We start from the raw sequence: 19,720 nt of genomic DNA on the forward strand, positions 1-19,720 counted from the left end.
GTGTTAGCAACATAGCGAAGAAACTTAGTGAAATTCACCATGAAGTAAGAGCAAAGAGCATAAATAGCATTTCACAGATATATTCCCTGTGTTTGCACAGAACAGCAGGATAAACAAACCAAGCAGCTTTGGCTTCCCATTACACCCAAACCATGGATGGTGGCTTTTTGCTCCCTAACAAACCGTAATCAATGGCCAGCCTGAAGCCATCAGTTTGGGGTTAACTTACTAAGGAAGCAACACACCATAGTCCTGGGTTTAGATGGAATGGGAAGCCAAAACTACTTGATTTGTTTGTCACACCTGTACCAGGGGAGGAGTAAGTGATCAGGCAACCGGCACAAGTGTGCTGCTCATCCAAAGTAAACCACGACAAGCCAAGAAGTCTCTATTGCCATTGTGAGTCTTCTTACTTGCAGCTCAATCTCAGGCTTACTGCTACTTTTTCCAACACCTACACTAGAATTCACATTAGGTGGGAAAGGCTGCTCATTATTTAACTGTGTATTCCACTATTCTGGACATGCCCAAACTGCCTGTAGCCTCTCAGTTGCCTGGTTATGAGCAATTGGGTGGAAAATTGCCTGCATAAATTTGCAGGCAGTATTTCTGTCCAGTTGCTCACTATGATCACTGAACGAGGGGCCTGGAAGACCCCTGATAGGCCAGGCCCCCCCAGGCTTCCTTGTGACAGTGGTCCTGAGTAGGGCTATAGTGATACTACCGCTACATAGGGCAGAAACTGAACTGGGCGAGCTGAACATTCACATGATAGCTCAGTTAGCTAGAGCATGGTGCTGATAATGCCAAGGTTGCAGGTTCATTGCCTGCATGGGACAGCTGCATATTCCTGCATTGCAAGGGGTTGGACTAGATGATTCTTAGGGTCCCTTCCTACTCAGCAATTCTATGATTCTATGATGGTCCTGTTCTGCTCAGTGTCAGATCTGAGTCTTCCCTTTTCACTATTTCTATTTTTGGCTCACTAGGCGGCAGCCTTGCACAACATCTCAGCCGGGGAGCGACAGCCGTTGCTGAAAGCAAACAAACAAGGCCCCCGTTGAAAACTGGAGAGGGGCAATGGAAGAAATTTGTTTCAGCTGCTTGGCGATTGTTAAAAGCACTACCAGAACTGTCTAGAGAGAGCACAGGCAAAGAGGCAACGAAGCATAAATGGAATATTAACGTCATAACACAGGGTTCCTCCGATGCCATGAAGCCAGAGGGAGCCTCTTGCAGGGCTCTTCAAATGCTTCAAATTCAAATGAGTTAGGAATAAATCAGCAACTGGGCATATCAGATTCCCCCCTCCCCTTTTAAAGTGCATGTTCCATATTTATACTGTGTCAAAGAGTTCAGTTAACAAGTTGAGGTGCCATGGTAACCAAACTCTGGCCACGTTTGCAGGGCCAGCCATTATGCCGTGGGAGGTGCCCCCGTTGGCCAATTTGGGAAGGTATCATCATAAACCAGCAAAATGTCTATTATCCAGCTCATGCTAAGCTCCATGAAGGACAGCCATGGGAGTGGCACAAAAATTTGGGGTCGTCTATGTCATATTAGTATGTTTATAGTTCGACCACAGAGAAGAACTTAATGAGGATGGTTTTGGCTCTGTGTTACACATTATGCTTCCCTCTTAGCAGCGAAGGGGGAAGACCCATTCCAAACAGCAGGCCAGGACAACAGGACACACACACACACGAGGAGAGGGGATTTCTGAAAATGTGGGTGAAACGGAAGGTATGCAGGAAAACATTTGAAATTCGCAAATGGAAAGTGAGTAAAACATAGCAAACTCAACAACCGCACATGAAGACTGTCCTAACGCTTCCATAGAACTCTGGCAGGATTAAGGTTGCCAGGATTATTAGTGTTGCCATATTTCAGGAAAGTGAAAATCCAGACAGAAAAGTTGTTTGAGCCCTCCGCTGCTGTACAGCACCAAAGGTTCTGGTCCCTAACGCTCTGATACAGTCCACATGCACACACCCTGTTAAAACATCGAAACAAGCCACAACATCATGTTGCAACACTCACATGTTGCAACACCCACAAACCAAAGACCAGCATCCGGCTGGAGGGAAAGGTCATTTGCCAGAGAACCCGGCTTGCATCCTCTCCGGGACATCGCAGGACACACTTTGTGTTCTTGTGAACTCTAAACAAAAAGTCTGTCTTTAGAGAATGCTACCACCTGAACATCTCTCCCACGGTCACAACTGACCATATGTGCTGCCGCCAAATGCATCTGCTGAGGGAGCTGGCCAGACACTTGTTGTATTCTGGCAGCAGGTGCACAGGCAGCAATGAGATGTTCTCCTCACACGTGACGGTCTCTACAGTTTCTCTGTTTTCTCCTAGAAGTTGTGGGTGAGTCAGCTCCATAAGAAAGCAGCAGATTTAACAAAAGAGCTATGTGGATCTGAACAGGTTATTAGGCTTTCAGGTTGAGTATCTTTGATTAATGGAGCATCCTGAGTTTTAGGTCACTGGCAGGACAGTTTTTCCCCCTCTCTCTTCCCAAGTAAGCTTCATGGCCTGAGAAGGAATTTCAACCCACCAGCAATGCAAACTACATCACACTGGCTCTCCAATAGCAAATAGCACACTTTGTATTGGAATTTTTAAAAGTCAATACAGTGGTACCTCTACTTATTAATTTAATGTGTTCCGAACGCACATTCGTAAGTCGAAAAAAATTGTAAGTCGAATCCCGTAGGAATGCATTGGGAGAAAAAAATCGTAAGTTGAAGCAACCCTATCTAAAAATTCGTAAGTAGAAAAAAAATCCTATCTAAACCACATCCAAGATGGCGGACGGAGTTCCATTCGTAAGTAGAAACATTCGTAAGTAGAGTTATTCGTAAGTAGAGGTACCACTGTATTACAATACTATAAAGGTTGAAATGAATTATTGTTCTTCCAAATAGTTATTTAAATACAATGCTTGTTTTCCACACATCTGGATAGCGCCAGTATGACCTGCGTCTGTTTCCTCTGTTAAAACGGGTGAGGTAATATTTAATCACATTCGCCTCTAGTTCAGAGCCCCATGTAATGTGATTATAGCAGCACTCAACATAACAGAATGTGAAGCCTGCCTGTACTTGAATAGCCCCTCATTTCACATTCATTATGGGCCATGTCCTTGGCAGGTGAACACACACAGCAGCCTGATTTATATGCTGGCCAGAATCTGCCTGAGTTGTGCACAACAAATCATCCTACCTGGCCCTTGGGGAAGTCACAGAGGGGAGAGCTATTGTCTAGCAGAAAGCACCTTCCTGCTGCATCTCAGGTTGGAGTCACATTGCACAGACAAGGAGGCCCTGCCCAAGCAAGCTTGTCAGAAGAAATGAGGTACTACACAGACATGCAGGAACTCGCTCGAGGCCAAAGTGCCAATCACAATACCAAACAGATTTAAATCACTTCTTGTAAACCAGTCTCCCAAGAAATATCCAATGTTATCTGAGGAGCGAGAAGTTATGGCATACTGACCCGAACTAGATCCATTTCCTGGCTTTCCTCCATGAACACTCTTATCTTTGGTCTTATCTCCTCCCACATCCCTCCGAGATCACGGAAGACACTCAGCTCCTGGAACGTCTTGTTTACCTGCCAGGATAGTGAAAGGGTCAAAGGTGACATCGAAAAGGGGAAAACCAGGGACAGAAATTCGCCCCCCCCCCAAAAATGATTAAGTTGTTTATATATGCAACAGCAGCGGCTAGGGTTCTCTATGCACAAAAATGGAAAAAGTAGTTCCCACCAAAGAAGAATGGTGATGGACTAGGCTGAATTGGCAAACTTAACAGCCAAAATAAGAGAACCTTAACAGTGATTGCTTTGGGAAAAATAATACTGATGTTATGGTATAAGAGTTTGAAGGCAGTGTGCAGCAGAGGGGAAGAAATAAAAACACCATGGGAAATGGGGTGGAAAGTCAGAAAAAATATAAATTTACTATTTGTGTTAAATTTTTGATTATTTTTTTTAAGGTGACAACTTGCAGAACAGGCTAAAAAGAGTGGCTCTCCCTGACTTCTTCCCTAAGAAGAAGCAGTATTGGTTTTATCTTTCAGTATCAACGACCCTTTTTTCAATTCTGGACATTGGAACCCAAAGGGCCAGTTGCAACACCTCTCCCACCCTAGCCCCACCACTCAACCAGTTTATTATGTCTTCCTCCACTCTTCTGCTCATGCAGCTTTGCAACATCAAAACATCAAGCGCTGCAGTGCTTGAACGTAAAACCTAGCTGTTCTTGAGCATCTGCCTGGGTCAGCAAATGTAGCATGTGAGTGAGGACCTTACGAATGTTAAAACAGAATTGCATAAGTGAGCAGAATGTTCCAGTACAGCATATCAGCACAGAATCTGCCAGAATTACAATGGCATAGGATTCAGCCAGGCCTTCGGCAATGTCTTCTTATGGACAAGAAGTGCTGGGCAAACCACGTTTCCCGAAAAGGGAGAAAAAATGCCCAAGAATATAATGTACAGTATACACTTAAAAAGTTTAGCTGAACACATGACCCTACCTTATACTGAGCCAAGTTATTGCTTGATTTAACCCAGTATTGCCACTGGAAGTTCTTTAAGGCTAAGCAAAAAATGCCATCTTCTAAATTTGCCATTCCACTTGCAGTCAATTTGAAGGGGTATTTGAGTGTTTTGGGAGAAGGATTTAAAGTCTTCAAAATGTTAGCAAATACAATGGCAGAGGTTTCTTTTCTGTTTTTCTTTTTAAAAGAAGTCTCTCTCTCTCTCTCTCTCTCTCTCTGCAGTCCAGCTGCAGGAGCAGAGGTCTCTGCAATGGTTGCTTGGCTTCCCGGCCATCTCACAGATCCACCCACCCCAACAGTCACAAGGACAGAGAGCAAGGCAGGAGCTTCAGGGAAACCAGCAAACTGGTGAGCCACACATGTGTCTATTCAGAAGAACCAGGAAGCGGACACAGCCTCTAGTTCCTATATAAGCTGCCAGTAAGAATTGAATCCTTGTTGGAAGGAAAACCTCCTTGGTGCTCCACGCTGCAGAATACAGCCTCCTCCAGACTGGGAAAATGCAACAAAGTGCAAACTATGCAGCAGGCATCAAGTCCGCTTTGACCCCCTACTCAATACTATTAGTTCCCTCTTGTGCATTTGCTGCAGGAGCCCCGACAGCAACAGTACAAAGCAAGCCCCCCGCCCTTTCCTTTGAACGATGTGGAATTGGGATCTTACCTCAGACATGACTGCCCTCGTTGCTGGCGTGTCAGGGGTGTACAAGACCTTCCCCATAAGCAAAGGTTTCAGAGCTCTCCATATGATTCTGGAAAGCGGGCTGGACTCCAGCTTCTTCATTAGGTCATTGCAGTAGGGTGCTTTAAAAGAGTTTAAAAGAAAAATCTATGGGAGATGAGCTTAAGTGCACAGTATCATTCTCAGCTCAATCCTAGACAGCACACCAGGTATAGACAAGTGCTATCCACCCATCACCCTACTGTAGCTTCCTGAATATCTGAAAATAAAAAGGACTGTAATCCAAATGATCTTCCCAAAATTTATAAGCATGCACCAGGTGGCACTTACTTGTGTAGTTGTCATAGAAATTGGCAGCATCTTCGTCCGTGCTGTTGCCTCCAAACAAAGCTTTGTAGTTATTGTCTTCATACCAGTTGAGAGACTTGATCTGCAATCCCCCTCCCTCAGGATGTCCACAAACTATTCGGGATACCGCCTGGTAAATTTCGGTAGAAGAACTTGTGCTGTTCACACTGGTCAGGAACACCACCTCCTGCCTCATGTCACTCCAGCTTTTCATGCTCCCGAGCTGTAGTTCAAAAGGGGAGGGGGGAAATAGGAGTTCACCTACAGGTCAAAGCTCGATCCATTTCCCTATAAAACTGGTAACAAATATTACACCAAAGATCAATTGGTTCAAAAGCATCCCGGACAAACCTTAGATTTCCTGTTGTGCCCAAGGAACAGAAACTGCTTGCCTACCAGTTTCTATTTGTGCAAGCTGCTTGCGTTCCATTGCATTCCCCGCCATTCCATGGAAGGCATGGAATGTATTCTTCTTAGGGAGCAAAATCCATTCATTCTCTCACCCAAGAAGAGTCAGCTTCCTTTCAGGTGGAGTGTATGAAGACAGGATATCAACAGGCCAAACTAATGAGCAAAAGCCCTTCTCTCCAATTTCTAAGGACTATTTTTTTTGGTGGTACGTCTGTCTATAATTTGGACCAAACTTTAGTTAAAGGCCACTTGAGATATCCCAGTTTGATTTCACCAACAAACAGGTGTGTGAGCCTGAACTAGCTCCTTTTTTTTTTTGCAAGCAATGGTGTTTTTGGAATCACAGTCAATACAGCAGAAGATGAACTTCTACTGAACAATAAAAAAGAGAGGTGCTTCTACATTGTGCCGTGCATGTCCAAAAATCTGGAAAGGAATTTGCAACTCATGTGATGTTAGGAGAGCATTTTATGAGTACAGTCACGCTTCCAGGGGGAAAAGAATAATTGGAGCCACTGGGTAGTATTCAACTAATTTTTAATCATCGTAGTCCCGTTGACTAAGTTAGGCCCATTAATTTTAATGGGTCCACTCTGACCCATTGGCAGGGAAATAAATCCTGTGAAATTAGATCTTTAAGTATTGCAGCAGCCAAATGTAACCCACAACTCCCTTTGTTTTATTTGTATCCTACTCTCTTCCTCCAGGAAACTCTTGGCTAATGCATTTTATCCTCATGACATTCCTATGAGATGGCTCAGATTGAGAAAGAAGGCTCCTATTGCCACTGCCATTCTAAGAGGGAGGCGTTCACGATGAGTTCTGGCACCTCTTTTTCCAGAAAAATAGCACTGGCTCTATGACACCATAGTTAGGCTTTCCGTGTCCTAAACTCTGCTTCGTTCCTCTTCCCTTTTAGGCTTATACGGCACTGCTCAAAAATCACATGGGCATGACATGAAGTCGAAGAACATTCAGGCGTTCTGATAGCTCTGGCATCCCAATTGTCGTGATCTGCCACTTACATTTAAAAGGAAGAGAAATAGCCAAGAGAACTGACATAAGAGTGATTGTACAAGACGTGACAAGAACATTCTAGAGAAAAGTGTGCGAAGTTCTTGCATTGCTTGACAACACTCAAGGTAGTGGGTTTATAATGGCATGGTTCAAAAACAGGAGAAGGGAGGGGGAAATAAACTCACACACTAGTTCTTAGGTAGATCTTTCTTATGGCAACAAGTCACACATGCTGAAATTCCCATTTTTGCACAACTACTAAAGGCGAAGGCGCCCTTGTCCTTTTTTATTGAGCCAGTTTACCGGGGGAGGGGGGGGGAGAGAAAAAGAGTGGATATGAACAACAGTGTGCAGCAGCATATTAGGAAGCTGAAGGGGAGTTCCCTGTGATCGTTTGCAGCTATCCATTCCAACTGCTACAGTCACCCAGAGCCTTCTGAACAGAGGAAGTCCAGTTCACAGGCTGCTGTGCAAGCTAGATTTAAGAGCCGCACCAATGGCACAAAACGCAACCGTTTCTAAACATCAGCGTTTCCCGAAGAAGGAATTTCTGAACAACTTTTACTGCAATAAAAGCCACATGAGATATGTTCGGAACAAGCCGCCTGTTCCCAGCTGCCCAGTTTTACATCCAGTCCAATTTCATATGGACTTGTCTGGTTATGGCTGCCACCTGTCCATGTTTGTTTGTTTTTTTATATATAGCTAAGCTGCAACCATTCAAACTACAGCGGTTAAAATTTGCATACATTTAAATAGATTAGTAAATGCGTATTAGTGGCGTCTGGAAACTTTGTTGCCCCTCCCTCCCCTCCCCAGACAGATGGCAGCTGCACTAACAAAACACTAACCTTGGGAGAGAAAAAATACCGGACTTAATGTCTCTATTCCTATACATATTTGTCAGAGGGGATTTAGCAAGCCATGACATTAAAAAGCAAATTTTGGTCATGCAGTTAAGAGTGGTTTTCATGCAAAGCTTCCAAGCTGCCTTTGTTTTGAAGCTGAATAGGACAGCAGGAAAAGGTACTGAGTGCTGTTTGGGATGACTGCCAAAGAAAAGTCACATTCCTCAGCAAGCCGGCCACATCAGCAAAGAGAATGTCACATGGTTTTGATTTTTGATTTTTTAAAAAACTCCAGACCAAAAGAAAAGAGAGAAAAAGAGGAAGAATGAAACATCACCGATGCTCAAATGATGTAGCAGGAAACAGCTGTAACCAGAAACACATAGGCAAACTTTTAGGATAATTACAACTAGCTGCAGTTTTATATTGATTCCAACCAGATTTTTCTGCTAATTTCCATTAGCCAGCCAAAAAGAACACAGCAGGTTCTATAACTCAACAGAGGGCAACCTACTCATAGGAAATAAAGTGGCCGAAGCAACTTTAACAGGGAAAAGGGGGGTGGGATATCCAGTTCTTAACAACCTCGAGTGACCTCACCACAACTCCGCAGAGAGGTTATTATAGTTCAGGGAGTAAAGCCTTCACCAGCGAACAGTATAAGAGAGAAAGAACAATAGGTGTAGCTGAATCTCCGCCCCTCGTTACTTGTTTGAAATGACAACTTTCAAACTTGAGGAGGAAATGTTTTGAGAATGGCAAAAAGCAACAACAACAACAACAACAACAACAACAACAACAACAACAACAACAACAACAACAAAAAGCACTTTGCATAAAAAGGTTAGCCGGAAGAAAAGAGGCAGCTCGTTTGCCCAGGAAAGAACACACAGCATGACTTCATTTATTCAAAGGGCTTGGAAAGCTAGCTCCAAACTCCCAAGCCAAAACAATGAACCTGAATTTCCAAAGAAACCATCCACTATCAAAAGCAATTTCGACAAGAAAGTTCAGATCTGCTGTCTCTTTGGCTGGGTGCACACAAAAATACTAATATACATCTGGGTTGCACAGATCTGATTCTTCCATGTACACTTTTGTGCACATTCAATTGACCTCAGTATTTCCTGCCCACATGAATGGACAGGCTTGGTAGGATGAATTCACACTGTGTATTGTTATCTCCTCACATCAGGTAGTATTTTCCCATCCTCTCAGAGTTCTGGAAACTTGAGGCCCATTTTGGGCATGTGCACACATACTTGTTCACCTATGTGCACAGGCAATTTTGAATTTCATTCTCAAGCTACAAGTTTTCCAATATACCAGCTGGTTACAAACAACAACAACATGCATGTGTGTGTATCAGAACCAGCCCCACTAGCAGCCCACTTTACATCGTTTCCCCCCTTTTATAACATTATCTGCAGATCAGGAAGATCCAAATTAATGGGGGAGGGAGGTAAAGGGTAAAGGACTCCTGGACGGTTAAGTCCAGTCAAAGGCGACTATGGGGTTGCGGCGCTCGTCTCGCTTTCAGACCGAGGGAGCCGACGTTTGTCCACAGACAGCTTTCCGGGTCATGTGGCCAGCATGACTAAACTGCTTCTGGAGCAACGGAACACTGTGATGGAAACCAGAGTGCACGGAAACACCGTTTACCTTCCCACCACAGCGGTACCTATTTATCTACTCGCACTGGTGTGCTTTCGAACTGCTAGGTTGGCAGGAGCTGGGACAGAGCAACAGGACCACACTCTGTCGCGAGGATTCGAACTGCCAACCTTTCGATCGGAAAGCCCAAGAGGGTCCGTGGTTTAGACCACAGCGCCACTCGCATGTGGCATGCCACTTAGATGAGGGCAATGCAATGTGGACAAGGTGGCAAACATGCATACCTAGGATGCATCAAAACCACTTTAAGCTGCTGTGTGTGAGTTAAACTGAACTTCCAGTGTTTCTGTGCCCAAAATGCATGCATATCAGAATGCTTCCATGTGGCCACAACAGGGTGGGGGGAGTTAAATTGCTTCTTCTTCTAATGGCTCTTCCTGGGCTCCCTCCACCACAAGGAAGGGCAGCCTGCACCTGGCCCTGGCCGATGTAGCGTGTGTGGCGCAAATTGGACATGGGAAGCAATCTTTGGTTAAAGAGCCAAGTTAATGGCTTGATGCACTGGTGATGCCCAGTGCAGCAGAAACCTCTGCCCAGAGGCACCAGGAATGCACTCACAGGCTTCAATGAGCTGCTCAGGATTCAGAATAATTTGGATACCTCAACTGGGAACATCACTGTATCCGTGATCCTAGGCGAGAGACAAAAAGGCGCAGCCTACCTCTCTAAGGAGCTTCCCGAGGCTCTCCATGAAAGTCTCTGTGGTTTCCTTGAGATCCTGAAGAGTGGAGTTGGAGGCGATTCCTTTCTGGAATGACAAATGGGGATTTAGTTTTAGAAGAATCTTAATTGCAATACAGCAGATAGGAATCAACATGATCATTTGAATTTAGTACTCAAAGGAGGAAGAAGAGTGGCATTTTGTATCAGCAAGGGCATCTCTCATCTCCGTAGTTCAAGGGTCACAAGTGAAGCCACCACACACTCAAAAAAGGATGCCATTTGGCAAGAGAAGGGAGGCACCCCCCCTCCTCCTCTCTTGTGCATTTCTGAAAATTCCTCATGAGAACCAGAATCTCTGGCCACCTCACTTCCCATTATTACTGCGCTAAATAATTGCATTAAATGGGCCTGTGCATTAGCTAAGCATGCAGAAAGCACAAATCCATTTGTTTCAAGAAACTCTGGCTGCTTACACTGCATTGAAAGCACTGCCGCAATTACTGTGGGATATAAAAAATAAATTAATCACATCAAATGTTTGCAAGATACACTTGACTCTGTGTGTGTGTGTGTGTGTGTGTGTGTGCGTGCATGTATGCATTTTGGCAATGTGCCTCAGATTGGGCCTTTGCACCTTAATCGTTAATCAATTCCATCAAGGACATATGAAATGGAACCCCCGGGATATGACAGTCAGCCAAAGTTACTTCACCCTTGGGACATCATGTTATTGTGCGGGCTTGTCCACATTTGTGAAAAGTCCTGTGCCTGGAAAGCACAGATTTGAGAGGTTTTCCACTTGCCCTGTGCTTCCTAGGCAGGGGTCCAAGTGGTTTTCTATTTGCCCTGCCACTTTCTCTGGGGAAAACCCACTCTTTAGCACTAAATTGGAGCTCCTGTCAATCCATGGAAAACCCATTTGACATTTGCTCTGATTCAATGGTAAAAAGCAGGTTTTCCAGGGGTCAGGTTGTGGGGCAAGCAAAACTGTAGACAAGCCCTGTGTCTAGTGTTCTCATTTTGGAAAAGAAAGAAAGAAAGAAAGAAAGAAAGAAAGAAAGAAAGAAAGAAAGAAAGAAAGAAAGAAAGAAGAAAGAACACCATATTTAATGGCTTGATTCAGGTTATACAGCATGAGTTAACAGACTGGATTTTGGCACATATTTTTTCCATTTGCTCAGCTACAAGGACAAAGACGCCTATGTATACTATAGCATGTGAGTTACGATATAGATGATACCTAGGAACTTCAGAGCTAGCTGCCTGCCCTGTTGCCTTCTTGACCCCCTAGCTCTACCTGGATATGCCTGCAGATTGAAGCAGTGACCATCTGCATGTGTTGGGCGTTCAACATTCATTCCAGCTGGTATTGTTCAGTGTTTCTTTCATGCTACGGGAACACTAAAATGTCACCCAAATTATTTAGAAAACATGCAGACAACACAAGGGCTTTCAGAGCTGTTCCAAGTTCCCTTGTGGCCTCTGAATGAAGCATGAATCACAACCATTGCCGTAATCTGAAACAGCCGCCCACACAATATAATAAAAGACTGGGTCAAGATTATTCATGAGAAATATCCCTCCAACCTTTTTTAATCATTCATAGGTCATCACACCCTAACAGCCTACCCTACTGGTTTATGACCACACGATTATTATTATCATCATACGTTTAGTTGGAGATGACAGCTTTCCTTCCGTTCCAGAGCTGGCCTGAATCATTTTTGTGACTGTACAAAAGCTAATCAGGTTGGGAGTTCGATCTTATTTCAACACTGCTGATCAGACAGTACCCTCCAATGCATTGGAAGGTACCAGGATAGATTAAGAATGGAGGGCAGGCCATGTAGCACAACATAGCAATATCTGCTCTCCAGTCTTTTTACATCTACCACCTGAGGCAGTAGTCCCACTTAAGCTTTCGCTAGAGGAGGAAAGGCATCACCAAAAGTGGAGGATCAAGAAACGGACACAGATTTGCGCAACATTTCCGTATGGGAACACAAATTCGTAGAAGCAAATGCAGACAAAATTGCTAAAATTTAAATAGAAATACAGTGGTACCTCGACTTACGAAGGCAATCCGTTCCACGGCGCTCTTCATAAGTCGAAACCTTCGGTTGTCGAAGCGTCCATTTTGCGCATGCGTGAAGCGCGATTTTGCGCTTCTGCACAGGCGCAGAACGCGCGTGCAGCAAAAAGACTTCCGGGTAAGTCAAAACCTTCAGAAGTCGAGGAATTTGGATGCCGAGGTACCACTGTACAGTGATACCTTGGGTTACAAACGCTTCAGGTTACAAACACTTCGGGTTACAAACTCTGCTAACTCAGAAGTAGTACCTTGGGTTAAGAACTTTACCTTAGGAGAGAAAAGAAATCGCATGCCGGCAGCGCCCTGGCAGCGGGAAGCCCCATTAGCTAAAGTGGTACCTCAGGTTAAGAATGGTTTCAGGTTAAGAACGGTCCTCTGGAACGAATTAAGTTCGTAACCCGAGGTACAACTGTACAATACATCTCACCATCATATGGAAGGCTGTGACCAGGTGACATGTTTGCATGCCCAGTTTGCTGTTGGAATAGCAAGTGTTGAAGGGCAACATCCGAGGCCCCTGCTCTCCCTTCTTAGGGTCCAGCCCCTTTAAACCATACTTGGACCTGACAGCCCTTCAAATAGGGCCTTCAAACAGAGGACTGACCTCTCTAAAGTAAGACACATGGCCACTGCCTCACTCTACATAACGGATACGCCTGGCTTGTTCTTCATAATTTTAGAGATCTCCTCGTGCCCTGTTCATGTATCTAAATATGCAGTATCTAGAGGTGAGGGGCAGGTGAATATTATATTTTTTTTTTTTTTAAACATACTTTTTATTAATTTTACAAAATACAAAAAAACAAAAAAACGGTACATACTTAAACCCCTTTTCCACCTCCTTCCTACCCACCCACATGGGTCCTCCCCTGCCACAGAAGTATCCCATGTTTGTGAACAGTCAGAAATGGTCCATTTTATGCTTGGATTTCTGTCCTCCTCCCCCTCCCCTGACCCCAAAGCCCCCCCCTGCCACCAGGGAGCTCCAGCAAACCAGGGCAGTACGCAGGAGGACATCCATCCAACCATCTATTGTTATACCAAAAAAAGAGAAAAATAGAAATAGGAAAAAAAGGGGAAAAAGAAAGGGCGAAGAAAAAAAAGAAAAAGAAAAAAACAATACAAAACAGAAAAATTTTTCTTGCATTCATAGTTGAAAAACCATATTTTATGGGCTTCCCCTCCCCCCCTTCCCCGGTTTTCATCCCTTTTTTATCATCTGCAACAGTTTCTTACTTTATAAAAATACACCTTTGTATCTTATACAACTTATAAATCAATTGTTAACATTTTCATCTAATATTCAAATCACTGAAAATTCAAACTCCCATTTTCTCTTCCCGTGCCTAATTTTTTTTCTCCCTCTATAAGCCTCCATATTTTCACATTTTCCAAAATCCATTCACTTTTAAAACTATAACTATTCTCAATTTAACCTTACATCCCCGATTACCGGCTCCACCCCCCCCAATCCAGCAAATTCCAAAATCAGCAGACCAGTTATAAACCTGTTAATCCATCCTTATAATCACAACATCACTTTCCCTTCACCCCACCCCCTGTTTACAGTCTCTTGCCATCCAGGTCACCATACAGGACCCCTGAATTTCTTCTCTTCTCTGCATATTTTTTCCTTCTTCCCTGTGGGCGTTCTGGAGTTCCAATAATACCAATCGTGCCCCCCTCAAAGACAGGGCACTCCATCCAACTTTTTGTAGAGTAGAGTCATCATTTTTTTCATGGTGTGTTTCATTTTGTGTTGAATCATCACAGTCCTCATCTTCATCTTTTCCTTCCCCATCATTGTCATTCTCACATTGCTCTTTTTCAGTGTCAAAAGCTTCATCTCCTAGAAAATCATATTCCGCCATCACCTCCTGAAATTTCTGCTGTAACTCCTGTCGTCGTGTCTCCTCTTGACATAACTCTATTCTTGTTTCCCACATTAAGGTCAAAACAGACCGCTGGAACTCAGGGGAACACTTTTTTGTTGACATATTTCAGTCCTGCCAAGGTCAAAACTTATCACGTGGGGTGGAATATGATCACAGTTTATTTTCTCGACTCCATTTTAACAAGCTGGCTGCATTCTTCAAGTCTTGTTAACAATAAAGTTCGAACTCACATTTCACAAGCACTTAAGCCAAAAAAGAAATTCCACAAAGTCCAGAAATACAAAGTGAAGTAAAAATTGACTTATAAATCCTGATCAACTCACTGAATTGCCTAGGCTGCCGGCTCCCGAGGGAAAGAAAGGTTTTTCTTAGGCTTTACCTCATTGCTGCAGGGCAGTCATAAACCACAGTCTCTCTCCCCTTTTCACCCTGCATCAAAGGGGATATTCTCTTTGATGCCTTTGAGGGATCCTTTTGAATTACAAATCTTCTGTTTATGGCTTCGGGTTTCTATTTACTGTCTCTTTGTTGCCGTGGGGGGGGGTGGCTTCCTTTTTTCTCCCCTCTCTCCCAGACCAAATTGTTTTATAATCCAAATCGTGAGGTTACTTACAGTCTTTTCCAATCGTTTTATTTTCGGAAGAATCCAGCGCTCTCCGCCTTCGGCTTGAAGCTTCTCCCTGCTAGAATAACGTTGCCGCTCAAAATGGCCCCCGCGACTTCTACCCTCCTCGCTCCGGAGCTCTTATTAGAGCTAACCGAAGAGTTGGGGAGTCCGGATTGGGTCTGTGCCGAGCAAATTGGAGGGGCAGGTGAATATTATATACTTTAAATAGCAGAACTGGTGAGAAGGCTTGGAATATCATTGGGGGAGTTATTTGTTTTGTTGGTTGCTATGTTATGTATTTTTGTGGTTTTTATATTGTAAATCGCCCTGTGGTTCTTGGATGAAGAGCAGTATAGAAACAACAACAACATCATCATCATCATCATCATCATCATCATCATCATCATCATCATCATCATTGTTCACTGTCCCTGTTACTTAGAACAAGCCGAGAGCCAAATAGGTTTGGGTAGGAAAGCTTGACCCATGGGACACAAATATCTGGGTCTGGCTTGGCAACGCATGATGGATTTTAATTGTAGCGATTTTGGGAGTCAACCTTAGCTGAAAAGAAGGGAATAAATGAATTAATAAGCAAAAGCTCATATACATCACTACCACCATCTATTCCTAAACCCATACTCCCACCAGCATTTGTACTGGTCCTGGCAATAAAGTAATGGGAAGTGACTGCTAACATCTCATGACTGAGGGTAGTTTTCCACTGATGTGTTTGGTAAAGCGTAGCTCATGACGGACAGTGGGCCATTGCTCTGACTCATCAAAGCTGTTCTTCCTATGTCTCCTTCCCCCTCCCTTTTATTCTAGGTTCCTGAACCATAATTTTATTTATTTACAATGCTTATAATCCTACATTTCCTTAGAAAGTACAGAGAGGTTTAAGTGGGACTCCCCAAGGTCTCCCACTCAAACCTTCTTCGCTTCAACAGTGTCAGGCATGAGACAAACACACAGGCGTCCTTCACATTTCCCACGGCACTGGTTTCCCAATAAATAATATTGCTGACTTGCAGCATCACGAGATTTCCCTAAGTTTTCCCTAAGATAAGAAAGTAGCTTTTCATTTAGCTGCAAATGGAAGCTCAACTTGTTTAATTTCTGGCTTCCAGCTCTGGTCCTAATTTGCACTATGGTTTATAGAAGAGGGTTTATATTCATCACATTAAACCCAAGCCTTTCATTCGGAAAGCAAAGCAAGTTACAATACATATATCGAAAACATTTCCAAGCACTGCAATGTAACAAACAACTACTTAATTCAATTAAGCACTATTATCGCCATACAGAAAAAAACCCCAAGAAAATGTTCAGTCCCTTAAGTACGGCTAGTGCAATGAGATTCCTGCACAATCCTGTCAAGCATTAACATTTTTCCTCAGATGTCCTTCTGAAGCCAGGCAGGCACCACAACAAAAAAGACCCTGCCTTTGGAAATCTCTCCCTAGAAGCAACATTTCTTTCTGGTGCACGGACCTTAGGAGTCTAAAATTTAGGCCGATTGGTTTTCAATGAGCAGGAATTTTATTACTTTTGGTCATTTGCTGTTTGGCTTGCTGCCTTCTAATACTACAGCTGCTCCCAGTAACCCTTAGGCTGGAGAACAGGAGATAGGCTTTCAAGCAAGCAAACAAACAAGCAAATGACAAGGAAAAATATAAGAGTCCAGGCAGTTTAGTGAAAAACAATAACAGTTTAAAAAGAGCTGACCATTACATTCCAGACAGAGCAGAAATATGACTCCAGTGTCAGATATCCTATGCTTTTGGCTAGGTGAATAGCCAAACAACTGAGGCGTAATTCTGTATCCCCCAAGATATATCAAAACTAAAAAGAGCTTTTGCTTTGCACTTAGCCAGGCATTCACGTGCTGGTCCACAAGAGTGTTGGTTTCTATTGCTTCCATCATTTCTGAACAGCTCGCTCCCACTTTAGCTTTTTAACATAGCTTTATAGCTAAGGAAAGTAACAGCTCCTGCGGGAAGCAAGTTGCCCCTTTGACATGCAGCTCTATTTGAATAGGCGGTGAAAAAAATCTGATGGGCAGAGTCGTGCCATTTCATAGGCTGCTTAAGAAAAGTTAAGTCTGTCGGTCCTTTGGGAGCAGGGATTAGTCTGTTTTGCTTATGTTACCATATATAATGCACCGTACATTGATGACACTGAATAAATAAATAGCAATACAATCTTATTATGCTAAATTGGGAACTGGTGCAAATGTAACCCTGGCTCCCCCCAAACCATAGTTTACAGATCTGAAGCTAGTCTCGGAGATCTGAAATCTATACCCCTCCCTCTTCCATTTTCTGAAGCGAATAACTCCTCCATTCTTCTGTGAGTATTAACTAAGGTTTAGAGTTACAGCTGGACATATGCTAACCAGGTTCCCTCATAAATATGATTTGCAAACACACTTCGAATGAAGTTTTCAAACTCTAGTTATGATGGGGCCATGGTTACTATAAAACTGGCTAACATCAAAACACATGTAATTCTAATCTAAACCATGGCAAATGCCAATAAAGGAAGGAAGGAGGGGAAAGGGATATGTATCCCAAGACTGGCTCCTGGTTTTCAAACCATGGGTTACTGTTACAGGGATGCCTAGACCAGACCTAAATATTTAGCTTTAGATATTAAGACCACAGAAGTAGTAAATTTTGACCTTTGGACTCTCTCCCTTCTTTTTGCAGACGTAAGGAATCACACAGTGATTTGAAATAACCAGCCAAATCTTTGGCCACAGGTCTCCTGCAATCCAGGTGTAATGATAAATGTAATGTGGAAAGGGTTTGTTTGCCTTTTGTTTTTGTAACAGGGTACGCTATATTATGTGAACCACGATATTCTGCTGATTTAAAAACTTGCACTATACCTTGGTGAATACAGTTCAAAATACTCAAGCCAACACACTCACCATAAATGGCTTCATGACATCTAGATTGTCCTGAAACACTCTCTCTGCAGCAGAAAGCTTTTCCTTAGGAATGGAGCAAATCAAGGCATTGCTGAGAACATCTACCACTGGGTTTTGGATGTTGACAAACTTTGACAGCTTGGTTGAATTGCAAAGGTCTTTCACACTTATCCGGTAGCCAGATGTAATGACCTGGAAACATGTACCAGAGGTTGTAAATCTATAAATCGCTCCTGGGACTCAAGCGAAATCATCTTTTCCACATCACATTCACAATTCATGACATTCAAATTGAGAACTGTAGAGTTTTTTCCCAAGTGCTGTTCATTGACAGTATACGTTCTATATTACACATGAGAATGTTTTCTTACCTGTTGGATGTTGACCTCGGCATTCAGGATTTCTTCTATAACAAACTTTGGTAGGGAAGCATTGTGATGTAGAAAGTCAGAGAAGGTCTCATTGTCAACCAGGAAATCTCGGACTTTCACACCTGCCAGGTAACAAGAAAACCGTTTTGTTTTTCCAAAATTCAACACAAATTGAAACTCAGAGAGGGTATGTCAATATTACAGCATCAAACCTGTCATGCACTTTCCCCTTCGAAGGCTATAATTTGGATGGAATTGGGGGAGTGAGAGGCTAAGAATTGTCCAACAGAAAATTATGTATCATTCTCCTTACCAAACTACTGCTAGGGCTGTTTAGGGGGGGAAACTGTAACAGTTAAAACTGGAATAAAGATCATACCACTTTGTAACAGAGACGTTCCCATTAGCCAGAACCCGCTCCCCTGCTCTGCTGCATAAGTAGAAAATATTTATTCACAATCATGGGAAGAGAGAGGTGACATTTCTTTCCAGCTACAGCCCCTCACATCTCATAGATATACTTCTCAGGCTTCCCAGGTTGGTTAGCCAGTTCACACTGTCACGTTTTATTTGTATAATTTATGCGCAGAAAACATTTCTACACCACTTTTTGGATTTGCAGACTGCAACAATAAAAATGGCATGTGAGCCTGGGCTTCCCTTTCACACTGAATAATATACATTGAGGATAAATCCTGTAACTATGGAGTGTGTAGTGTTTGGTGGTACACTGCATGGGATGCTTCCCCTCTAAGCTTTGCAACGAGCCCCTTTAGCTACTGTTTTGGAGGCTCCAGGGAGGCATGATTTGATGCCATACCTCTTCTGAGGACCTCCCATTGCTTCCTTATCTATATCTCTCCACTATGCTCCTCTAAGGCAGGGACAACCAATGTGTTGCCCTCCATATGTTGAGGACCATTGGCCATGCCAGCTGGGGAGCTGTAGGCCACAACATCTGGAAAGTGCCAAATTTGCTTCCCCAGCTCTAAGGCCATGTATCTTGTCCCCAGCTCTGCATTGCTTTGTTCACCCATGTTCCACCCATGTTCGGTGCTTAGATATCAACAGGGATAATCAAGAGAGGTACAGTCCTCCCATAGGGTTTCCAGGCTGAAAAATGGTGTCCAGATGGATTTTTGGCAAATTGGGGAAGATGTCCAAAAAGGAGTGTTATAATTTTAAAAAAATATTTATAAATTGAACAAACCAAACCAAACTCAACAACTTTGACCTTAAAAAAACCTCAGCAGCTTTATGATGTACCCCTCCAGCTGCTGTTTTTATTTTGTTCCTATTTATTTGTTTCATATAAATAATACCAGTAATAATTATACCCCACCCATCTGGCTGGGTTTCCCCAGCCACTCTGGGTGACTCTCAATCGAACATTAAAAACACAATACAATATAAAAACTTCTCTCCTTCCCTTCCAGTGTCTAGGAAGCTTACAGCCATTTAAAGTCACAGTATCGTTTACATAAAACAATGCATTCAACTAAATTACAGTTTTTAAAAAAAGATAACAGAAGTAGGAACTACAGATACAACACAACCTTGAAGTAAAACAACACTTTTTACAAGACTATGAATTGGGGGGGGGGGAA

General features: G+C 43.2%; 1 protein-coding gene across 3 annotated transcripts in view; it reads right to left on the bottom strand.

Annotated features, from left to right (window-relative positions):
• Positions 1-19,720, bottom strand: part of ABCA1 (ATP binding cassette subfamily A member 1) — a 106,773-nt gene that overhangs the window by 40,434 nt on the left and 46,619 nt on the right. For all 3 annotated transcript variants that reach the window (XM_035097200.3, XM_035097202.3, XM_035097201.3), the window contains 6 exons: positions 18,114-18,235; positions 17,743-17,934; positions 10,212-10,298; positions 5,583-5,823; positions 5,235-5,374; positions 3,505-3,621 (listed from right to left, as the gene is read on the bottom strand). In XM_035097200.3, coding sequence (XP_034953091.1) covers positions 3,505-3,621; positions 5,235-5,374; positions 5,583-5,823; positions 10,212-10,298; positions 17,743-17,934; positions 18,114-18,235 — 899 coding nt within the window. The remainder of the gene's footprint in view (positions 1-3,504; positions 3,622-5,234; positions 5,375-5,582; positions 5,824-10,211; positions 10,299-17,742; positions 17,935-18,113; positions 18,236-19,720) is intronic.

Source organism: Zootoca vivipara, chromosome 15 (genome assembly GCF_965207765.1).
Source record: "Zootoca vivipara chromosome 15, rZooViv2.hap1.1, whole genome shotgun sequence".
Lineage (NCBI taxonomy): Eukaryota > Metazoa > Chordata > Lepidosauria > Squamata > Lacertidae > Zootoca > Zootoca vivipara.